Here is a 26511-nt window from a genome sequence, read left to right on the forward strand (position 1 = left end):
ACACAAGCGGCACTGCATCAATGGACCAGCCACACTCCTAAAAGCGAGCTTTGAACAGCCCACAGGAACAGCCGGCCACCTTTTTTTTTTTTAATGGAGAACAGCAATTCCTGCTTGTTCTTTCCACAAGTAGATTAATTTATCATCACTTGCAATCCAAATGCAGTGCTTGACAATTGCAGCATAGTTTGAATAGACCATTGTGCTCTGCCATGGTTGTTCAGTGTCTTTTCAGGCAAGAACATGGCAAAAATGAGTCAATGCAAACTAAAAATGTTTTAAACATGATGCCATTGAACACCGCTCATGCCTCGGGCCTAAACAGCACATACTGAGGAGCCAGTTGCAGAAGTCTTTGAAGCTTTGAAAAAGTCAGTGTTATTGCATCTTTGCAGCTGAACATGTCAGAGACCTTGATTTGCAGGATTGTTAAATAAACAAAGCTGCACCCATACAGGCTTCGCATTCTCCATGAGATTACCGAGGAGGATGAAGCTGCTCACGTTCCAGGTATTAGAATACAGTATGTTAATTTTTTATCTTGCTCAAAATATGTTGGAGATAAATCGTACACGGGTACACTTTTCGTAATCACGTGTTGCTTGGTGATGAAGCAAATTTTCATTTGGACGGTAGCATGAGCAAACATTTAATGTCCATTTTGAAGGTAACGCAACAAAATGCACCGACAAATGAGAAGTCATCCAAGGGTTTGGAGACAACTTGAATAAAAAAAACAAAAAACTTTTGTTTGGTTTGGAGACAACTTGAATGTACCTACAAATTTCTTCATCATAATATACGAATAATTCAGCATCCCCTATAGGATATGGGAAGGTTTATTGATGTTCAGTGTTTGTTTCTACAATTAGTGGCCCCAATTTTAATGGTACCCCAGAGTTTCTAAGATCCCTATGCTTGAAACCATCATTTATGCTTATATGGTGTAGCCCGTAGAGCAATACCGTCTGCAACAGCGATTGTCTGTCTGTCTGTAGTATGTATGTATGTATGTATGTATGTATGTATGTATGTATGCATGCATGCATGTATGTATGTATGCATGTAAGCATGCATGCATGTATGTATGTATGTATGCATGTATGTATGTATGTATGTATGTATGCATGCATGTATGTATGTATGTATGTATGCATATATGTATGTATGTATGTATGTACAGTTACGTGAAAAAGTAAGTACACCCCATGTAAAGTTTTGACTTTTTCAACATATTTCAACATGCAGCTATTTGATCTTCATTTCAACAATATTGATAGATAAAGGTGACATAATATAACAAATATCATGAAACATTTACATTTTGTAGTCCATTGTATAATTTAAATAAACATAAATGCAAATTTCACATGTGGAAAAAGTAAGTACACCCATGGCTCTAATAGGTGGTATTGCCCCCTTTGGCAGAAACAACCTCAAGTAGGCATTTCTTATAAATGTATACCAGTCTCTGACATCGACTGGGAGAACTTTTTGCCCACTCCTCCATGCAGAATTCTTTCAGCTGTGCGATGTTTGAGGGGTTTCTTGCATGCACAGCTCATTTCAAATCCCCCCACAACATCTCGATGGGATTTAGATCCGGGCTTTGACTTGGCCATTCCAGAACCCTCCATTTCTTTCTTTTCAGCCATTCCTTGGTGGATTTACTGGTATGTTTAGGGTCATTGTCATGTTGCAAGGTCCACCTTCGGTTGAGCTTCAACTTTCCGACACATGGCGACACATTATCCTCAAGCATCCTCTGGTACAATGAAGAATTCATAGTGGATTCTATGATGGTGAGCTGCCCAAGCCCTGATGCAGCAAAGCTGCCCCCAAACCATAAAGTTCCACCACCATGCTTTGCAGTTGGTATCAGGTTCTTGTGGTCAAATGCTGTCTTTGGTTTTCGCCAAACATGTCTTCTGGTACTGTGGCCAAATAGCTCTACCTTTGACTCATCTGTCCAGAGCACATTGTTCCAGAAGTGCTGGTCTATGCCGAGGTGTTCATTGGCAAACTTTAGTCTTGCCCTGATGTTCTTTCTGGACAGCAAAGGTTTCCTCCTGGCACACCTCCCATGTAGATCAAATTTGTGCAGCCTCTTTCTAATGGTAGACTCGTGCACTTTGACATCAACAGTGGCAAGAGCTACCTGTAGGTCCCGTGATGACATTCTGGGGTTCTTAGAGACTTCTTTCAGCATCTTGCGGTCTGCTCTTGGGCTGAACTTGCTGGGGCGGCCTAGCCTGAACAAGTTGGCAGTTGTTTGGAATCTTCTCCACTTGTAGATGATCATCCGGACAGTCGAATGATTGATTTCAAATTGTTGGAGATCTTCTTAAATCCCTTCCCAAACCCGTAGGCATCTATAACCTTCTTTCTGAAGGCCTCAGAGAGCTCCTTTGATCTTGGCATGGTGACGCCGCACACTTCAACACCAAAGAGCAAACCAAACTAAATGTCTGAGGTTTAAATAAGATAGATTCCTCCAAGATCCTCTCTAACGATGTTCCAATCGTTTGCACCTGAGCTGGTGCACCTGATTCAAATTTTAGGTATTTGAAGTAGTGATAAATGTCGGGGTGTACTTACTTTTTCCACATGCGAAATTTGCATTTATGTTTATTTAAATTATACATTGGACTACAAAATGTAAATGTGTTATGATATTTGTTTCATTATATCACCTTTATCTGTCAATATTGTTGAAATGAAGATCAAATAGCTGTATGTTGAAATATGTTGAAAAAGTCCAAACTTTACATGGGGTGTACTTACTTTTTCACGTGACTGTATGTATGTATGTATGTCCCTTCCATCAGCATTTTGCAGGATTATTCCCCTTAAAATTTGTTTTCTCTGCAAACACGAAATTTTCACCATTGGAGCACCTCCGCCTGTAGATTTTTTAAATGACGACATCATAGATCACATGGTATGGGCGCCATATTGGAAAAACCAAAAAACCTTGCACCTCTATATCGCCGAAACTGCTACATGGAAAAAATTGAAAGGAGGCTCATTATAAAGTACTCCCAATGAGGAATAACATATGTTAATGGTGATGACATAGGTGCCTTCATTATGACATCATAAATCGACAAGTAGAACACTTGATCCAATCGGTATAAAATTTCTTGAGCGTGATCCAGAGATAAATTTGTTGAGAATTTATATTTTATGGCATCATCGGTTACATAGTTCAGCAGCCATATTTTGGGCAGATGCCATCTGTAACAGCGTTTGGCTGTTCGTCTGGTGTAGGTATGCATGTCCCTCACAAACATCCACCAATCAGAGCTGAGGATCTGGTCACATGACAGGGGGACGAGGGCCAGGGTTTGAACCACTACCCTCCCAGACTCTGAGCGGCCACTCTTAACCATTCATTACACCACCAAATCACGTTTCATGAGGGAAAAAAAAACAAAAAAAAAACGTGTGTGTGTGTGTGTGTGTGCATATATATCTCAACCCCCCTAACTTGACGAGGCAGCAAGGCACAGATCAAGTCCCACGGCAGCGCTTGCTGCATGACCTTCCAGCACCAAGTGTCGCCTGCCACACAAGCACATCGTCTCCTTTGGTTTTTATATATATATATATATATTAAAAAACAAAAATGATGTGTGGAGAAATGGAGATGTGTGAATGGTGTGTGTGTGTGTGTGTGTGTGTGAGTGTGTGTGCGTGCGTGCGTGCGTGTGTGTGTGTGTATGTGTGTGTGTTGCAGGAGTGGGTGTGTGTTGCAGGAGTGGGTGTGTGTTGCAGGAGTGGGTGTGTGTTGCAGGAGTGGGTGTGTGTTGCAGGAGTGGGTGTGTGTTGCAGGAGTGGGTGTGTGTTGCAGGAGTGGGTGTGTGTTGCAGGAGTGGGTGTGTGTTGCAGGAGTGGGTGTGTGTTGCAGGAGTGGGTGTGTGTGTGTTGCAGGAGTGGACGTGGTTTTGCATGAATGTGTTTTTGTTTGAGTGGTGTATGTTGTAAGGGTAGATGGTCGGTTGGATTTTTTTTTTTTTGATTTGTGAGTGGATCAGGGGCTGTTGTTGTAGTCTGTGTCTCACTGGCTGGGGGTGGGGGTATGTATGCAGCCAGGTGTAGCTGCTGCATGTGGAGGCGTATGTGCCCCTGCTGGCCCACCTTAGCTGACCGTATTGAGGTTGAAGGGCTGAAACGGGATGCTGAGGACCTGGTCAGTGAGGAACACTTGTGACCAGGTGCGTTTTGAAATTATGTATATCTAGATCCATCCATATATGTTGTTACGGTTTTGCCGCGACCCTCACGTTCCCTTACAAAGGGAAGATTAAGCCCCTTGTTCTTTTTGGGTCGTCGCAACCACGAGACTTGAGTCGCCACTTCCGGTCGGACGCAGGACATGGTTTCGGGACAATTCTCGCACGTACCTAAGTACCTATGCCGCCGCGGAAGCGGGGATCAAGTCTCGCACGAACCACGTGTAATTTGAGTATGTCTGAGCGGATGGCGTACCACGTGGTCCGTGCAGTTACCTTATTATTGGAACCCGATTAGAGCGATATTATTCGTACCACGCTTAGTCAATAGATGGAAATGACGGGAACGATCAAATAGAAGGAAGAACACAGGTTTATTTACAGCTATACAAGGCGAAGAGACACAGAGCAGGCACTTAAGCAGTCTTAGCTTATTCCCCAGACAATTGGGCCGTTCACACTCACAGGGGGAATGAAGGAAGGATGGTTCATGCGCTGAACACGTTGGCTTTGTTGTTCAGGAACAGCTCGCCCGGCGTGGCCCTCTGCGGTCACAGCACGTTCCTCGACGAAAGAGGGCAGGCAGGCGGGAGCGATCCTCGCGGCGCGTATCTCGAACAAAGGCAGGCAGGCGAATATGCGCGTCTCTCGCCTGGCTCGGCGGTTCCTCACAGCACGATTTATATAACTGCGCGCTTTCACCCTCGTAACTCAACAGAGGATCTGCCTCAAGCTCAACCGAGCATTTAACTTGTAACTCAATTCAACACAGTGCTTCGAACTGATAACTCAAGCTCATCACTCAGCGCAGGTCCTCCTCAAAACCTTTCACTTGTTCAGCGCACCTCTCCTCAGAACTGAGAACTCTCAAGCGCCTCTCCCCATAACTGAGGTGGGGGCTTCGGGCACAGGGTTATATGGTTCCGCCCTGGCCCGTATCGAATGTTCCAAACCACGCCTTTTGCCGCAGTGCTAAGCCACTCCTCTCGAGCCCTGATTGGCGGCTCGTGCTTACCGTCACTCCTTCCCCGCCTTCCTTCGCCCTTGATCGACGTGTCCAGGCCTGCCTCGTGGCATTCCACGCCAAAGCCAAAGTATCGAGGCAGCAAAAGCATTGGAAGGAAACCTAACTCTCATTATTCTACTCAATGCAAAACTAACACAGGAAAAGGACTATGCTTACATTTACTAAGAAATAACTGAACTATCACGAGGCTACGTGTTGTAGTGTGACTAAACTATGAGGGGGAAATTAACCTTTATTTGTAAAAACACAAAACCGGCGGTCGGCGCTCTGACTCGGGGGTCGGCGCTCCCCTTATCAAGGGGGGGGGGGGGGGTTAATCCCCTTGTCTTTTTAGCTGGCCGTCACGAGTCCTGGGAAGTTGTAACGTTCCTTCCGGTCGGTGGTAAGTAGGGTTGTTGGTCGAGTCTTAGTCCAATTACCTAAGAACTACCACCGGCCGTAAAGCAAGGAGATAACTCCCACCCGAGCCGCAGCGTTAGTGGATACGCCAAGCGAAGCGAGCCGCGACTCGGGCCGTTAAGAGAGACTAAACCCGATTGTAGCGGTTCCTAATCGTGCCACAGGTACTCAATTGAGAGAAAGGACGGATGCGATCGGATTAGGGAAAACCAAGAAAGGACAAGGTAATTTATTCACAAATATACAGAAAGGAAGAGGAAACCAAAGGATGTACAGGAAGAAGGAGAAGAAGCAGGACACAGGGCAGTCTTAGCAACAGTCTTAACTTATGACCCCAGACAAACATACACACTCACATGGGCATTGTAGCTGGTAGGGTGAAAGGTCCAGGTAGATGGTCCAGGCTCCAGTCGACTCCGTCCAGGCTCCGGTTCCGCGGGCGAAACCCGGCAGGCAGCTCCGCGTATCGTTGGACGCGAGCGGACCTTACGTTAAGCCGGGGGGGAGGCTGGTGTCCTTCAGCGTACTAAATAACTGCACCAGCGTGCCAAACGCACTCCCTCTCAAGTTCGTTATCAGCGCCAGCGAGTGAATCCTCTGTTGTAATGCGCGCGCCTCCAACAAGTCCAAGCAAACCCTCAAGTCCGTTACAATGCGCGCTCTCTCACCAGACCTCTTAAATGAGCGCCGCTGAATTAGTCCTCTGTAGGCGAGCTCTCTCACGCAGTCCTCTTAAATGAGCGCCGCTGAATAAGTCCTGTGAAAGGGCTTTGCGCTTGCGCTTATATAACGCGCGCCCAGATCACTCCGACAGCCAAAAAGCCACGCCCGTCGGTGATCTTGCCTCAGCCTTGGTTGGCTGGTGAAGGCTTAACGGCCACGCCTTTGACGGCTGGATGACAGGCCACACCTTGTTCTTGGCGTTCCGCCCCCTTCTTCCTCCGGCCGGCCGCATGGTTAATGGCGGCGCTTGAGCGAGCGCTAAGGCAGCGAACGCTGCTGGCAAGGCGCGTAACGGCGGCACCTGGAGAGGGAGGTCGCAAAATGGACGAAATGAAATGGGACCTACTCCTTATTTGATTGATGCGACGCAGATTCAACGATTGGAAACACGGCCTTAACTAAAACACATAATAATGAAATAACTGGAATTTCTAAGGTGGCCTACGTGTTGCTGTGGACTAACTAGGGGTGCAACCGTTAACCTTTAATGTCATATTTACAAGAGTTATTTATTTACAAAAGTGTGGGTTCTAAAACCGCAACAATATACTAGCTTGGCTCGGCTCGCCGGAACGGGCTTATTTTAACTGAGGATAATGACTGTACCTGAGTTGCTGTGTTGTCATGATTTACACCAATCATAATACAAACAATTATTTTGCACAAATGTATTTGTTGTTTGTGATATAACATTTTTATTGGCAATTTAGGTTGAATGTTTTTTTTCAAGAAAGAACCCCTCAGCACATACACAGGGGAGGGGTAGGTGCAGACTGGAAGTTTGGGACGATTACACCTCACCACCACGTAATTCAAAACACCTCACCACCAAGTAATTTAAAACACCTCACAGCCATAAAACACCTAATAAAAACACCTCACCACCACAAAATTAAAAACACCTCACCACCACGTAATTCAAAACACATCACCACCAAGTAATTCAAAACACCTCACCACCAAGTAATTTAAAACACCTTACCACCAAGTAATTTAAAACACCTCACCACCAAGTAATTTAAAACACCTCACAGCCATAAAACACGTAATAAAAACACCTCACAGCCTCAAAATGAAAAACACCTCACCACCACGTCATTTAAAAACACCCCACCACCACGTAATTCAAAACACCTCATCACCAACTAATTCAAAACACCTCACCACCACATAATTAAAAACACCTCACCACCACTTAATTCAAAACACCTCACCACCATGTGATTTAAAAACACCTCACCACCACGTCATTTAAAAACACCTCACCACCACATAATTCAAAATACCTCACCACCACGTGATTCAAAACCACCACAGCGTTATTAAAAACACTTCACAACCACATAAACAAAAGTTTGAGAGAGTCGTTAAGTGACAACACGGGCACTGCCCAGATGTGTAGATATATAGATAAATGACTGTACCCGAGTTGCCGTTTTGTCATGGTTTAAACCAATCATAATTCAAACAATTATTTTGCACAAATGTATTTGTAATATACGTGATATCACATTTTATAAACAATTGAAGTTGGAAATTTTTTTTTTCCAGAAACAAATCCCCTCCAAAAAAAATGGAAATTTTTTCTAAAAACATACCCTTCGGACATACCGACGGGAGAGATATGTGCTTACCAGAAGTTTGGTACGATTTCACAAAAGTTTGAAAAGGTAGTTCAGTGACAACACAACACAGACACTGCACACACACTGCACACACACTGCGCACACACTGCGCACACACTGCGCACACACTCCGCGCACACACTCCGCGCACACACACACACACACACACACACACACACACACACACACACACACACACACACACACACACACACACACACACGGCATTTTAAGGCCATTTTCCCTGCAAGAGCGGGAGTTAGCCTTGCGGTCCCCATGACAATCTTCTCCATTTTGCCCTATTTTCTGCATCTCCCCTTGTTAACCCCTTTGCCCGGAATTTCTTCTTCGACCATCTTTAGGCAAGTCTTTATTGGTCTTCCCCCGTCCTCTACTTCCTTCTCCATTCATTTCCATCACTCTTCTCAACCAGTCACTTTCATCCTTCCTCAACACATGACCAAACCATCTCAAACCGTTTCTCTTCACAACATCCATCACAGACTCTATTCCCTTCATCTTTCGCAATTCATCATTTGTCTTCCTCTCTCTCAACGATACTCCACACATCCACCAAACAATTCGCATTTCCACCCTTTCCAGCCTTCGTTGCTGCTCTACGTTCATTATCCATGTCTCGCTCCCATAAATCATAACATCTCACACATGCAGCATACACCTTTCCCTTCAGCTTCAACGACACTCCCCTCCTCATCAGCACACCACTCAGTTCCCGAAACTTCTTCCATGCACATCTCACTCCAGCAACCGTTGCCGTGTCTGATCCACCTTCTCCATTCAGCATGTATCCGAGGTAACAAAATGTTTTCACACCTTCCAGCTTCACGCCGTCTCCAAGATCCAACTCAACATTTCCTCCATCTGCAGCTCCCTCTGTGCACACCTTACACTTGAATGTAGCTGCCACACTGGTTAATGACCCTCTCAAACCACTACATTTTTGATGAACCCACTCAGCGCACATTGTACATTGAATGGAATTCACTCCGACACCCTTCCTGCACACAGCACACAGCTACTTCCCAGTTCTTTCCACCTCACCACATGCTTTACCACTTGCCATCACCTTCGTTTTTCCGATATTCACCTTCAGACCTTTTGTCTCCATACATTCCTTCCACTTGTTCATCTTCTCCTTCAGTCCATCCATACTTTCTGCAATCAACACCAGATCATCTGCATACAACAACTCCCATGGTAAACCCTCCCTTACGTTCTGAGCCAGCACCTCCATCACAGCTACAAATAGTAGTGGACTTAGTACCGACCCCTGATGCACTCCCACCTTCACCTCAAACTCACCACTGTTCCCGTCCTTCGTCCTTACAGCTATGCGCGCTCTTTTGTACATTGCCATCACCACTCTGATCAACCATTCCTCCACTCCTAACTTCCTCAATGCTCATGTCACTACTTCACGTGGAACCCTATCGAATGCTTTCTCCAGATCAACAAACCCAAGAAACAACTTCTTCCTCTTCTCCATGTACTTCTCCTGCCACTGCCTCACAATAAAAAGCGCGTCTGTCATTCCTCTTCCTGGCATAAATCCAAACTGCATTTCGTCGATCTTCGCTTTCTTCCTTATCCTCCTCTCCAACACCCTTTCCAATACCTTCATTCCATGCTCCAATAACTTTATCGCTCGACACGAGCCACAGTCCAGAGGGTCACCTTTCCCCTTGTAGAGAGGGATGAGGGTACTCAGTTCCCAATCCACTGGAATGCGGGCTTCTTTCACCACCAGATTGCAGATCTCTGTCATTCTCTTCACACCCCAATTTCCCGCTGCCTTCAACATATCTCCCACAACTCCCGTCGGCCCTCCCGCTTTTCTACTCTTCATTGCTTTTATCGCTTCCTCAACTTCCTTCTCAGTTATCTTCTCTGCCTGTCCTAAAACTGGGTTACTCTCCATGTTGCCATCCCATTCATTCTCTGCATTCAACAGTATTTCCATATATCGCTTCCATCCTCCTTTAATTCCATCTGGGTCCACAACGATTTGTCCCACTTCATCCTTCAGGCAACTCACCCCCATCACATCACACCTCTCTTTCGCTATCTGCTTTGCAATCCTGAATACCGCTCTCTGATCCTCTTCCAAATCCGAGCGTTCTCTGAACATTTTCCTACATGCCTCCTGCGCCTTTGCTACCTCTTTCTTTGCAGCCTTCTTGGCTGCCTTACAACTTTCATGCTCTGCCTTTTCTGCCCCCATACCCTTCGCTTTCTGCCACTCCTTGAACTTCTTCCTCTTCTCGTCATTCTTCTTTCCAACTTCATCATCCCACCACCATGTTTCCGAGTGCCTCGGTGGTCCTTTTGTCCATCCACATACCTCACCAACGGCTCCCAACAGACTATCTTTCATTGACATCCAACCACTTTCAAGCTCAACCACATCATCCTCTACCATACTCAGCCTCTGTTTTAATGCCTCCCTCACTGTCACCTCTTTCAACCTCCACACCTTCATTCTCGGTTGGTACTTCACCCGCCGAGCTCTCCTCGCACCTTTCACCCTTATGTTGCAGACAACCAAGTGGTGCTGTGAAACAGCCTCCTCCCCCGGGATCACCTTTGTGTCCCGGAGGTGCCCCCTATCTCGCCTATGCACCAGCAGGTAGTCAACGGTTGTCGTTGACCCACCTGACATGCATGTAACAAGCTTATTATCCTCTTTCTGGAACTGAGTGTTACAAAAATCAACAAATCAGCTCCATCAGCAAACTCCAAAATCCTTTCACCTTCTCCATTTCTCACACCATATCCGTAACCCCCATGAACTCCCTCAAAACCATCCATACTCCTTCCCACATGTCCATTTAGGTCTCCTCCTACCACAACAACTTCCTCATCTTTCACATTTTCCATCAGCTTCTCTATCGCACAATAGAACTTGTCCTTCTCTTCATCGCTCCGACCGACCTGCGGAGCATATCCTGAGATGACGTTCACCAAGAGCTTTCCAATCATCATTTTCACAATCAACCTTTCACTCACTCTTGTCACACTCACCACACTGTCTACAAACTCCTCAGAAAACAGGACACCAACACCATTCACACCTTCTGGGCACCCTTGCCACACAAACTTGTATTTGTCCCTGCCTACCCTTCACCATTCTCACACCACTTCCCTTCCATCTCGTCTCCTGCACACAACTTACGTCACTCTTATTCTGACCAATACTTCCACCACTTCTCCTGATCTCCCTGTCATTGTCCCTACATTCCATGTCCCAAACCTCAGAAACCGATCTCCACGTCGGGCATCAGACATTTTCTATATACACACACTACAGTATATAGAAAATAAACCCAAATTACTACTTGTGCATACTGCATTGCATGTCACGTCAGGATGACATCAGTGTCTCTTATCGATACAAAGAAAATGAAAGTCTAATTCAGCCCAAAAACATCAAGTTATTCACAAGCTTAAAACATAAAACTGCCGAGGGCCCATCATCGCAGCTACTGACATTCTCATGAGCAATATGTCCAAATATGCTGCTGCAAACAAGACATGATGGTATCATCATTGCCAACAGCTAGTCCCATGGCATGATGTAACAAAATCACTTTTCCACACAGGGAAGGGGAAATATGTTTAAATGTTTACGTGATGAACATTCCCACAGACTATGCCAGAAATTCCCATAATCTCCAGCAAGACAAAAATCTCCCCTTTGTCACAAGATTTGTGACCAAGCCCAGCAAGAAGCATTGCTCTCACGGAACATTTTGCAATATCAGCAGTTTTTACAAAACTGGAGCACTCATACAAGAACACAGTGGAATCTCGAAACACAGCTGGGTTTCCTTGGCCAAAAGTTTTACAAGTGCAACATTCACAAAAATGGCATGTCATACGAGCCGTGGAAGGACCGTCACAGCCAAATGCCTTCAGTGGGAAGACAACAATGAAGCATGCCAGTGGTTTTGCCTTAACCGCAATGGAAATTGCAAGATCAATGAGCAGCTCACATCATGCTACACTATAAGTATAGAAACAGAGACAGAGATCTTAACGCTTGAGACAAGATATCTCTGAGGAAAAGTTAAACATTTATTGACAATACTGAAGACACAAGTGTCTACCTATTTATTGACCGCTTTTCTTCCGACTAAACCGAACAAAAACAACTAAGGCATATCAAATAAAGATTAAATTAAGGAACATGATTAAAATGAAGTTTAGCTACACGTTGTTAAAGTACAGTTCAATGATGCCGGACATCAAAACAGCAGTCCACTTTGTTCATCATAACCAGGTGTCCTTTGTTAGCAGCAATAACCCCAAAGCTGGAATTATTTCATGAGAATCTTTCGACTTCACACTTGAGAACAGCTATGACCAAAAGAGCATAAAATCACAAATGCAATCCCCCAATATATTATAAATCTGGTTAAGATTCCAAATGAATGAATGACAATAAACTGATACATGTGTAATCGTGTTATGTTATCCAGACCTCAATATCTTGGGGGCGAGATTTTGGATGTCGTTCATTGATGCTTCGGTGACAAAAAAAGATTAAAATTGTAGGATGGGTGGGGGGTAGAGGGAGGAATACATACACTACCGGTCAAAAGTTTTAGAACACATCAATGTTTCCAGTTTTTATTGAAATTTACACAGTTTAATGTCTCAATGTGCTCTGAAATTAAGCATAGAACAAATAAACAATTGGAGATAAAAAAGAAATCATATAATCATTTTGTTTAAAAAAATTTAATTTAAATTTTTGACTCGGCAAAGTAGCCACCTTTCGCAGATATAACCGCCGAACACACTCGTGGCATTCTTTCTACAATGGAAATCAAATATTGTTTGGGAAGTTCTTCCCAACACTGTTGCAGAAGTTCCCACAAATGTGTTGCACTTGTAGGTTGCTTTGCTTTCACCCTTCTGTCCAGTTCATCCCAAATCAGCTCGATGGAGTTTAAGTCTGGAGACTGTGCTGGCCATTCCATGATTTGAAGCCTCCCGTCTTGTTATTTTCCTCGAAGGTAGTTTTGACATAGCCTGGAGGTGTGTTTAGGGTCATTATCTTGCTGTAGGATGAACACCTGACCAACTAGGTGTATACCAGAGGGTATTGCATGGCGCTGCAAAATGCTGTGGTAGCCCTTTTGGTTCAGGGTGCCATTCACTCTGTGCAAGTCGCCGACTCTGGATCCAGCAAAAGAGCCCCAGGCCATCATGCTTCCTCCTCCATGTCTGACAGTTTGTGTCACACACTGAGGAACCATCCTTTCACCTACTCGGTGGCGTACAAAAAACCTGCGTGATCAACCAAAGATTTCAAATTTCGATTCATGGTCCATAAGACCTTCTTTCAGTCTTCATTCGTCCACTGGCGGTGCTTCATGGCCCAGGCAAGCTTCTTTTTCTTATTTTGCCATCTCAGCAATGGCTTTCTTACTGCCACTCGACCTGTCAAACCTGCAGCTCGAAGTCTTCTCTTCATAGTTGAAACTGAGACTTGCTTACTTCGACCAGTGTTAAGCTGTGCTTGAAGCTGTTGTCCTGTGAGCCGCCTATCACGCAAGCTGTTGACTCTCAGAAACTTGTCTTCTGATTCTGTTGTGGCTTTGGGTCTGCCAGACCTCTTCCTGTCAGTTTCCTCCAGTTTCCAATATACTACTTCCTGCAGTGCAATATTGTCCAAATAATGCTTCAGAGGGTGTAATAACAGTCTGCTCCAATACTGCTTTTATACAGACTGTGGGTTTGTAATCAAGTAATCAGCAGAGGTTGGAACACCTGTAGGAATTGTTTGCATAAACTTTCAAGGCTTAATTTACTTACACTGCTGCAGAACAGCTGTAAGTTGTTAACCCATTACTTGTTCCCTGAAGAAGGCCTTTTTTTACAATATAACTGTGCAATTTACATTATTTCCCCGTTTTTACTAACCTAAACTTTTCTTTTTTTTAAACCGAGCAGTTTACTGCTTACCTTTGTACCATTTCAGGTTATTCACTGGACATTAAACTGCGTACATTTCAATAAAAATTGGGAAAATTGAGGTGTTCTAAAACTTTTGACCGGTGGTGTAATTGCTAGAAAACTGAACCTGCCTCTCCTTTGACAAAAGGGACAATCACAAAACAAGCAAACAAGTGTTTTGATAAACAATGCAAGTCAACGTTGAGAATTCATCTAAAAACACTGAACAACAACAGTACTTGGAGTCGGGGAGGGGGTTTATTCCTATTACCCCCTCCCCCCTACACAAAACACTCAAATCTTTCACATCCCACCCTGAGCTCCCATTCCTTTCAATTTCCTACTCATAACCACCAGCAATCTTAGCAAACAGTGAATTTTCTCACCATCTATCTGTAAGAAATGTTCTATATTTGGTCTATTCCAAATTCCTGCCCTAATAGTCGAACGTCAGGCCTGGCCAGCTGGTTCGTGAAAACTTGGGCCAAGAAAGGTGGCCGTCAAAAAAAAAGAAACACACACACACGCGCACACACACACACACCTGATTCTGAGGTACCATACCCTGTTCAGAGTCGGTGCTGCTGAAGAAGTTTCTTGGCAAGGGTTATACTAAGTTGTTTGCCATTGCCTTCCCGGCAGGCGTTCAGGCAAGAATTTGGAATTTGTTCAGGGTTCCGGCGATAACTCGCCTACTCTTAGTGAAGGACACTGAGATCTTTAACATCCGCTAAATAATGTTGGCAGATATGACACCAAGTTTAACGTCCATCCGAGGGATGACAAACACATTGATGAATCAACCTGCCTGTGAAACACCGGGATGACAGTTTATATCTGGGCCGGGTTTCAAACCCAGGCTGGACAGCTTAGAGGTGAGTGTGCGTATCTTTAGGCCATCCTGCCAGCATAAATACCATGTACTAGAGGCAACACCATCTACAATGGCAAATTACGTCACTCGGTCATGGTGGAGATGTACCGGTGTGTACCCCGGTTTAGAATAGGTACACCGTATCCCTGCATGTCGTAAGAGGCGACTCAAAGAGTTGGCGTCAGGAAGGGCATCCGGCCATAAAAACATTGCCTCAAAAATAGAACCATGACAATTTGGAGAAGATTGTCATGGGGACCGCAAGGCTAACCCCCGCTCTTGCAGGGAAAATGGCCTTAAAATGCCTGTTTTTTGTTTGATGGTCATGGTGGAGATGTCAGTCACAAGATTGAAAAGCTCATTCAGCAAAATCTACCTCATGCGGCCCATTACTCAGATGGAGCAACAGTGGCTTCTTATCTTATTGCCAGAGTTACAAATACACCTGATTTCTGCAAGCCAGCTTTCAGGCTGTACTAATACACTTTCTTGAGCTTGGTGTAGTGCTGTTGGAATTAACATTTGTGGTCATCCACTTCCTTGAGGGAAACAAGATTATCCAGAAAGATCTCTTTGCAATACATCACAATGTATTGCACCTCTCGAGTTGTTTGCATCAACACTTTTTATCTGGCAGGTCAGATTTCCCTACTGCTGGAAAAAAAATTGCTACAAGATGTCCTAAACAAACAGATCTCCACAAGATAACCACCACCAGCTATTAATATATCCATGCAAACAACTCTTAAAGGAGAGACCTGAACTAGTGAGATCCAATTTTGTGTGCACAATGGTTGTAACACAGCAATGCATTTTTTTGATGTGCTCATCTTACTCAAACTTGTCTGCAACATCAAAAGCATGACATGGGTTGTTTTAATTAAGGTTTATATATACAGTGCGTATCAAAAAAAAGGTAATCCGAATTCAAGGGGTTAATATGCAAAGGTTATTTATTTTGACAATTTACATGTGGATTACTAATTAAGAGGAGATCCTCAGCTTTCCATTGATACTTTCCATGCATCATTGCTGTCACACATGACCGAGTACATGTTCATTGAAAATGACAAGTTCAAACCGCATTTTTACAAGTTTGGCTAATGTCGGTATCTACGGTATCTACGCAGGACGACGAAAGTCAGAGTCTTTAAGTCCTTCGTGCTTCCAGTCTTGCTCTACGGATGCGAGACTTGGACCCTTACCAAGGGCCAGAGAATGAGACTTAATGCCTTTGGAACCAAGTCTCTTTGAAGAATCCTTGGCTATCGCTGGTCGGAATTAGTGTCCAACGAGCGGTTGCTGAGAGAGACAGATGAGACTTGTTTCCTGTATGGTCCGTGAGCATCAGCTGCAGCTGTATGGACATGTGGTTCGTTTTCTGTTTTCTGATCCAGCTCACCAGATACTCTCAGCAAGGGAGCCTCATGAGTGGAGGAGGCCAACGGGTCGACCGCGTGCCTTGTGGTTGCAGCAGGTTGATCAGCATCTCAAGGAGATAGGGATGGGGCAGGCATCGGCCTGGGGGATGGCCAGACGGAGGCCCCTGGAGTACAGTCGGAAAGTGGATGTCGTGACACGCTGCTCCGGCGCATGCTCCCATACCTGACCTCTTTGAATGGCAGCAAAACATCATCCAACCCCCTCTTGAACCAAAGGTAACGCTCTATCACAGGGTCGGCATCTTGCAACCTGTCACTGACTGACCTCATATCCTGCAGCACCTCAGCCAGGAACTTGATGGTCAAGTTGGGCCTCGCCACTTCTTCCTCCTCCTCCTCCTCCTCCTCCTCTTCCTCAGAAGCCTTAATGATGTCCTCCAACTCTTCCTCAGTCAGCTCCTCACCATGTGAGGTGATGAGCTCCACCAATTCCTCAGGCTGCAGGTCGAAGCCTTCCCCTCCCACCTCCAATGCCAACCCGGCAATTGTCCGCCTCTCTTCCGTGGTGTCAGGAAAGCCTCTGAAGTCATAGACTGTCTGTGGTCATAGATTGTGTAAGCAAGCATTGATGGTGGAGGCTTTGACCTCATCCAGAGAGTCCTTGATGGAGCTGACATAGAATGCGATGTTGAAGTCCTTCAAACATTTCCCGATGCTTAGTTTGGAGGCGAGGCCAATAGCATCAAAGATGTGATGGAAGGTGTGGATGAGACTGGAGGGGTTTACCTGCGTTTCAGCTCAGGGGGCAGAGATATTTGGTAATGCAGACAATGTATGTAGCGGGGGCAAATCCAGGGGGGTTCAGTGTGTGCACATGAACCCCTTACCCCCCCCTCCTCCCACCCCATACCATTTTATTTTTTTACCTCCGCCATCTGTGATGGACGAAGGTTATGTTTTCACCCCTGTCAGTTTGTCTGTGAACAGGATATCTCAAAAAGTTATTGATGGATGCTGACAAAACTTTGACAGTTGGGTAAGTGACAAGAAAGAACCGATTCAATTTCAGTGAAGATTCTAATCTGGATCAGAGAATTTTAAAGTGATTCTTCAACATTAAGTGATGGAGCTAAAACCGATAGACAGCACAATATCTCGAAAAGTTATGGACGGAGTTGGACAAACCTTGGTGGACAGGTTGGGTAGGTGATAAGAACAAGCTGATTATATTTTGGTTCAAGTCCAATCCAGATCCGACCCATCAGTGGATACAAAACGTTAACTGTTCAGCCTGGAGGAGGTATGCTCTCTACCGAGTGCTGGTCTAGTTAAGTCACCTGGAACACAGTTCTGGGGAGCTTATGCGATGGCGCGTCATCAGTCGGTCAGCCCATAAACACTTGCAACTTCTTCTCCGAAACTGCTGATGAAATTGTGACCAAACTTGGCACAAATTATATTTGGTATGTTGTGACAAGTTTGGTCACAGCATATTTATAAATAAATAAATAAAAAAATAAAAAATAAATAAAAAAATCGGGATCTAAGGGGGTCGACCAGGGGTCAAAGTGGGCCCATGTTTACAACAACAACACAACATGCATTTTAAGGCCATTTTCCCTGCCAGAGCGGGGGTTAGCCTTGCGGTCCCCATGACAATCTTCTCCATTTTGCCCTATTTTCTGCATCTCTCTTTGTTAACCCCCTTGCCCGCATTTCTTCTTCCACCATCTTTAGCCAAGTCTTTCTCGGTCTTCCCCGTCCTCTACTTCCTTCTACATTCATTTCCATCACTCTTCTCAACCAGTCACTTTCATCCTTCCTCAACACATGACCAAACCATCTCAACCTGTTCCTCTTCACAGCATCAATCACAGGCTCTATTCCCATCATCTTTCGCAATTCATCATTTGTCTTCCTCTCTCTCAACGATACTCCGCACATCCACCGAACCATTCGCATTTCCACCCTTTCCAGCCTTCGTTGCTGCTCTACATTCATGACCCATGTCTCGCTCCCATAAACCATAACACTTCTCACACATGCAGCATACACCTTTCGCTTCAGCTTCAACAACACTCCCCTCCTCATCAGCACGCCACTCAGTTCCCAAAACTTCTTCCATGCACATCTCACTCTAGCAACCGTTGCAGTGTCTGATCCACCTTCTCCATTCAGCATGTCTCCGAGGTAGCAAAATGTTTTCACACCTTCCAGCTTCACGCAGTCTCCAAGATCCAACTCAACATTTCCTCCATCTGCAGCTCCCTCTGTGCACACCTTACATTTGAATGTAGCTGCCACACTGGTTAATGACCCTCTCAGACCACTAAATTTTTGATGAACCCACTCAGCGCACATTGTACATTGAATGGAGTTCACTCTGACACCCTTCCTGCACAAAGCACATGGCCACTTCCCAGTTCTTTCCACCTCACCACATGCTTTACCACTTGCCATCACCTTCGTCTTTCCTATATTCACCTTCAGACCTTTTGTCTCCATACATTCCTTCCACTTTTTCATCTTTTCCTTCAGTCCATCCATACTTTCCGCAATCAACACCAGATCATCTGCATACAACAACTCCCACGGTAAACCCTCCTTTACGTTCTGAGCCAGCACCTCCATCACAGCTACAAATAGTAGTGGACTTAGTACCGACCCCTGATGCACTCCCACCTTCACCTCAAACTCACCACTGTTCCCATCCTTCGTCTTTACAGCTGTGCGTGCTCTTTTGTACATTGCCATCACTACTCTGATCAACCATTCCTCCACTTCTAACTTCCTCAATGCCCATGTCAATACTTCGCGTGGAACCCCATCGAATGCTTTCTCCAGATCAACAAACCCAAGAAACAACTTCTTCCTCTTCCCCATGTACTTCTCCTGCAACTGCCTCACAATAAAGAGCGCGTCTGTCATTCCTCTTCCTGGCATAAATCCAAACTGCATTTCGTCGATCTTCACCTTCTTCCTTATCCTCCTCTCCATGGGCCCATGTTTGACAACTCAAAATAAGTATTTGCTTTCTTTTCTGAAACTACACATACGCTTTCGATGAAACTTGACCACAACCTTCACCACCCGTGATTTACCAAAGTTTGCGCATGTGATAATTAAAAAAAAAAGAAAAAAAAAGCGGGCCCCAAGGGGATCTACAAGGGGAGAAGGGGAGGAGGTCAGTGTGGGGGGTGGGGGGGATCAAGGGAATAGGATTACGGTAATGATGTCATCAGTACCTTTATTATGCAGTCATTATTTGAAAAGTACAATGCTCGATCCGATTGGTATGAATTTTTTTTTTCTCTGCAACTGTTCCGATTGACAAATTTTCACCTTAGGGGTGCCTCCTCCTCTATAATTTTTATTGACAATTATGACGTCATGGGTCACGTGGTACGGACGCCATCTTGGAAATAATTTGTACCTCTATCTCTGAAACCGCTCTGGAAAAAATTGAAGCATGGCTCTGTCAAGTACTCTGCATGAGGAATAAGACTATGGTAATGATAATGTCATTGGTGCCTTCATGATGACATCATAATTCGTCAAGTACAAGTACAATGCTTGATCCAATGAGTATGAATTTTTTTTCTCTGCCACTGGTTGCCTAAAATTTTCACCATGGGAAAGCTCCTCCTGTAAACATTTTAATGATAGTTATAATGATAATTTTATCATTAATGATGATAAAATGAGCCTCTTCATGTAAGTACCCAACCCTTGTGGGGTATATAGATTGCAGTAGATCTGCGCTCAGTTCTGGAAGTAAAACCTAGCTCACGGATGTCTGGATTTCTCCAAATTTCTTTAGCCGCTAGCCCAACACCAGGGTTTGCCAATGACAATGACAGAGCATATACACCATGTGCGCAACAAAAATTAATGCAACTCGAAATTGCATGAACAATAGTTGTAAATCACCGCATGCAATGTCTGGAGAAGGGGAAGGAAAAAAAAAAAGGGACACACACACACACACACACACACACACACACACACACACACACACACACACACACACACACACACACACACACACACACACACACACACACACACACACACACACTCCTAACAGGAGTGTGCTTTTGTTAGGGAGGCACATGGTTGCTCTTCATGACATACTAACGATCTGTGGTGGGACAGAATTACAGGTTCCACGTAGATAAGCTGGTGAACTTAGTGCCAGCAAGGAAGCTATTTAGCTATGCTATGTGGCATCATCCTTCATGCTTTGAGCATGCATCAACTTTCCTGAGCCCATCACAACGCTACTTTCTCCTATAATTATTCTAGGGACTGGGAGGAGGGCGGGGAGGGAAGGGGGTGGGAGAGATTAAAAAGAAAAAGATCTCCTCTTCTTCTGATCCATTGTAAAAAAAAAAACGGATCAGAAGAGACGACAAGAAAAATAGTAAGGTAAGTCAAAAGCTACCGAATAGTAAGAAGGAAGATGAAGAAAAGGAAAATGATCAATAACAGGAGTGGGGAAAGGAGGAGAGGGAAAAAAATATGAAGAAAAAGCCGAAAGTACGTCAGAAACAGTTGACACATTTCCAATGACATGGGAGGAAACCAAAATAAACATTCCACACCTCAACGCATACATGGCAGCACTAAATAGTCCACTAAACAGCGAGTTACCTGGCACCAGTCCGTGGTCTAGGTGTGGCGGCCAGCCGTTGTTAGGGTGGGACAGGAAAACCTTGGCAGTCCGACTAAAGCCATCATCCGGACTTGCGTTTTTAAAGGATAGCGTCACCGTTCCGATATGCAGGATGGTGAATTTGACAGCCGTGGTATACTTTTCATACTGACATATTAATCCCTCAAACGGTAATCAGGCCTAGCAAACACTTCACTTGGGTGGGTTTAACCGTAACCACTGATTAATCATCCTGATACTTTATACGACAATACATCAGGGTGGCTTTTTTAAAGGATACCCTTTTACTCCACAGCCTGGTGAGCAATATCCTTTTCAAAAAGACCAAGAAAGTTCTAGAGGAAATTGCTACAGGTACCACTACACAAATACAGGACAGAACCGAAACACATTGTGCATAAGTGCAAGTACCTTCCAAGTTCAGTTCCCACAAACTTGTATTTGTCAAGAAAAGGATCTGCGTTGACAGGGAAGTCTGTTTCTGTTGCCAAGCCAGGTCTGATAGAGATTTTCTTGGGAATCATGCTGTGAGAAGTGGTGGAAGGGAATGGTCAGGAATCGCAAGCATTAAGAAACAACAGAATGAATAACTAGTCTTAATTGCGAAGGCCCATGTCATTCTGCGTCGGCAGACAGGTACAATAGATGAAGTCAACAGCACATTGATGGAGGTATACTAATCACTGTGGGAAGAAAGGAGAAGCTGACGTTTCGGGCGTTAACCCTACGTGTGAGTAAAAGAGGACTTGTTATCCCAGAACACTTGTTCGGCTCTTTCGCTCCGATGATGGGTTAATGCTCAAAACGTCACCTTCTCCTTGCTTCCCATAGCGGTTGGCATACCTCGATCAACAATAGTGCTGTTGATTTAATCCACCTTGGAAAAGATACAGATCTGGTGAGCATATTGTGATGCAGGTGAAAAGACCATCAAGGCAGATACAACTCTCACATGTAATACATGGAGCATGACAGGCACATAGTGTGTAATATCTTTTAATACTGTTGTCAGTTTAGGTGTGTGCAGGAGGTATGGCGATATATATACTACCACATTTATGTATAGTATAGTATAGTATAGTATAGGTATACTACTATACTACCATACACAAATTTGGCACATCACCACACACCACATTACCAGCAAACATCACATCAACCACATCACATCACACAACACCACCGTTCATTACCGGCATGCATCACTAAACACCACATTACCGGCACACATCATCACACCACATGGCTACATCATCGGCACATATCACCAAAGCACCGGCACACTTCACCCAACAACACACATTACCGGCACACATCACCCAACACCACACATTACCGGCACACATCACCCAACACCACACATTACCGGCACACTTCCCCCAACACCACACATCACCACACATTACCGGCACACATCACCCAAAAACACACATTACCGGCACACATCACCCAACAACACACATTACCGGCACACATCACCCAACACCACACATTACCGGCACACATCACCCAACACCACACATTACCGGCACACTTCCCCCAACACCACACATTACCGGCACACATTACCCAACACCACACATTACCGGCACACATCACCTAACACCACACATTACCGGCACACTTCCCCCAACACCACACATTACCGGCACACATCACCCAACAACACACATTACCGGCACACATTACCCAACACCACACATTACCGGCACACATCACCCAACACCACACATTACCGGCACACATCACCCAACACCACACATTACCGGCACACTTCCCCCAACACCACACATCACCACACATTACCGGCACACATCACCCAACCCCACACATTACCGGCACACATCACCCAACACCACACATTACCGGCACACATCACCCAACCCCACACATTACCGGCACACATCACCCAACACCACACATTACCGGCACACTTCCCCCAACACCACACATTACCGGCACACATCACCCAACACCACACATTACCGGCACACATCACCCAACACCACACATTACCGGCACACATCACCCAACACCACACATTACCGGCACACATCACCCAACACCACACATTACCCAACAGCACACATTACCGGCACACATCACCGGCACACTTCCCCCAACACCACACATTACCGGCACACATCACCCAACCCCACACATTACCGGCACACATCACCCAACACCACACATTACCGGCACACATCACCCAACACCACACATTACCGGCACACATCACCCAACACCACACATTACCGGCACACTTCACCCAACACCACACATTACCGATACACATCCCCCAACACCACACATTACCGGCACACTTCGCCCAACAGACCAACACCACACATTACTGGCACACATCACCCAACCCCACACATTACCGGCACACATCACCCAACACCACACATTACCGGCACACATCACCCAACACCACACATTACCGGCACACTTCACCCAACACCACACATTACCGGCACACATCCCCCAACACCACACATTACCGGCACACATCACCGGCACACATCACCCAACACCACACATTACCGGCACACATCACCCAACACCACACATTACCGGCACACATCACCCAACACCACGCATTACCGGCACACATCACCCAACCCCACGCATTACCGGCACACATCACCCAACACCACACATTACCGGCACACATCACCCAACACCACACATTACCGGCACACATCACCCAACACCACACATTACCGGCACACATCACCCAACACCACACATTACCGGCACACATCACCCAACACCACACATTACCGGCACACATCACCCAACACCACACATTACCGGCACACTTCACCCAACACCACACATTACCGGCACACATCACCCAACACCACACATTACCGGCACAATTCACCCAACACCACACATTACTGGCACACATCACCCAACACCACACATTACCGGCACACATCACCCAACACCACAACACCAGTACATATCACCCAACATTACCGGGACACATCACAACACCACACAAAACCCAATACTACACCATCAGCACCCATCACCAACCAGCACCACTCCATCAGCACACACAACCCAACACCAGACCACCAGCAGCACACACAACCCAACACCACACCATCACCAGCAGCGCACACACAACCCAACACCACCACCAGCTGCACACACAACCCAACACCACACCACCACCAGCACAAACAGCCCAACACCACACCACCACCACACACAACCCAACACCACACCACACCACCACACACAACCCAACACCACACCACACCACACCACCACCACACACAACCCAACACCACACCACCAACAGCACACACAACCCAACACCACACAACCCAACACCACACAACCCAACACCACACAACCCAACACCACACACAACCGAACACCACACCACACCACCCCAGCACACACAACCCAACACCACACCACACCACCACGCATAACCCAACATCACACCACACCATCACCAGCACACATAACCCAACACCACACCACACCATCACCAGCACACATAACCCAACACCACACCACCACCACCAGCACACAACACAACCAGCAGCACACACACACAGCCCAACACCATACCACCACCAGCACACATAACCCAACACCACACATCACAACCCAACACCACACCACCACCAGCACACAACCCAACACCACACCACCACCAGCACACAACACAAGCACCAGTACACAACACAAGCACCAGTACACACACAGCCCAACACCACACCACCACACATAACCCAACACCACATATAACCCAACACCACAACCACACATAACACAACACCACACCACACATAACCCAACACCACACCACACATAACCCAACACCACACCACAACCACACATAACCAAACATAACCAAACACCACACCACAACCACACATAACCAAACACCACACCACAACCACAAATAACCCAACACCACAACCACAACCACACATAACCCAACACCACACCACAACCACACATAACCCAACACCACACATCACATACCGGGATATAAAACAGCCGGACAAACTAACTGATGGGGACGGATAGATGAGGTAGAGGGACAGAGAGAGGGACAGAGAGAGAGACAGAGAGAGAGACAGACAGACAGACGAAGAGTCTAATACGAAGACTAAAAGCTGATAAGAAATGTCCTTCGGAGAGAGACAGACAGTAAACCGTAAACGTGGGAAAGCAGTGAAACGTAGAAAATTGATTTTAAACAAAATTTACAACTCGGTTTCTCAACGCCAACGTGGCAACAAATTCAGTGTTTCCGATGAAATACAAACGAAAGACATTAATGAAGTCGCGTTTAGCAGGTAGCGCTTTATTAACAAACTTTAAACCCAGGTGATGAGGTTTGTCCAATGGAATATCATACCTGAAGCTTGTCCGCGCAGGTGACAGGTCCGATTCACCCCGAACTCTTCGAGCGCCCTCACTCCGCGGCAGCGAAGGACGACGTTCGATTCGGTTTCCTCAATTCGCTCCCGAGTTCCCCTTTTCCCAGGCGAGGGGGCTGGCTGTGCTACATGCTCCTGATTCGCTCCCTACCTGGAGTCCTGCACTCTGCTGCCCTCTCCCGCCGCCCAGACGACGCATCGTCGACGCCCGCCGCGTTTAAACGACAAAATCACCTCATTGGTCCGTCCGTCGCGCCTGGCATCGCCGATTGGCTACTCTTTGGAAGGCTCGGATTTCCTATTGGCCGCCGCATTGTATCGGCAGTGTGCTCATTGGTTGTCCTCACGCCGGTTCGAAATGTTGAATGCTGCAACGTGGTGTTTCTCCTTTTATGAAATACTAGCAGAAGTATGTGGCGTTGCCGGGCGAGGAGGAGGAGGAGGAGGGGGGAGGGGGGAGGAGGGGGGAGGGGGGGAGGAGGGGAGGGGGGAGGGGGGAGGAGGGGAGGGGGGAGGAGGGGGGAGGGGGGGAGGGGGGAGGAGGGGGGAGGGGGGAGGAGGGGGGAGGGGGGAGGGGGAGGAGGGGGGAGGGGGGGGGGAGGGGGAGGAGGGGGGAGGGGGGGGGAGGGGGAGGAGGGGGGAGGGGGGGAGGGGGAGGAGGGGAGGGAGGGGGAGGAGGGGAGGGAGGGGAGGGGGAGGAGGGGAGGGAGGGGAGGGGGAGGAGGGGAGGGAGGGGAGGGGGAGGAGGGGAGGGAGGGGAGGGGGAGGAGGGGAGGGAGGGGAGGGGGAGGAGGGGGGGGAGGGAGGGGAGGGGGAGGAGGGGAGGGAGGGGAGGGGGAGGAGGGGAGGGGGAGGGGGAGGAGGGGAGGGGGAGGAGGGGAGGGAGGGGAGGGGGAGGAGGGGAGGGAGGGGAGGGGGAGGAGGGGAGGGAGGGGAGGGGGAGGGGAGGGGGAGGAGGGGAGGGAGGGGAGGGAGGGGAGGGGGAGGAGGGGAGGGAGGGGAGGGGGAGGAGGGGAGGGGGAGGAGGGGAGGGAGGGGAGGAGGGGAGGAGGGGAGGGAGGGGAGGGAGAGGGAGGGGGAGGAGGGGAGGGAGGGGGAGGAGGGGAGGGAGGGGAGGAGGGGAGGGAGGGGAGGAGGAGGGAGGGGAGGGGGAGGAGGGGAGGGAGGGGGA

At 46.7% G+C, this 26511-nt stretch overlaps 1 protein-coding gene across 1 annotated transcript in view; it reads right to left on the reverse strand.

The window, feature by feature from the left end:
* LOC137435199 (serine/threonine-protein kinase 17A) overlaps nt 1-25515 on the reverse strand; it is a 68589-nt gene extending 43074 nt beyond the window's left edge. Inside the window, exons 1-2 of the mRNA XM_068128774.2 lie at nt 25319-25515; nt 21334-21447 (exon numbers count right to left, since the gene is read on the reverse strand). Of these exons, the coding sequence (XP_067984875.2) occupies nt 21334-21446 (113 nt within the window). The 5' untranslated portion in view covers nt 21447; nt 25319-25515. The remainder of the gene's footprint in view (nt 1-21333; nt 21448-25318) is intronic.
* Between the last annotated feature and the right edge of the window lie 996 nt (nt 25516-26511).

This window comes from Myxine glutinosa, chromosome 1 (assembly GCF_964187855.1).
Source record: "Myxine glutinosa chromosome 1, kmMyxGlut1.1, whole genome shotgun sequence".
Taxonomy (NCBI): Eukaryota; Metazoa; Chordata; class Myxini; order Myxiniformes; family Myxinidae; genus Myxine; species Myxine glutinosa.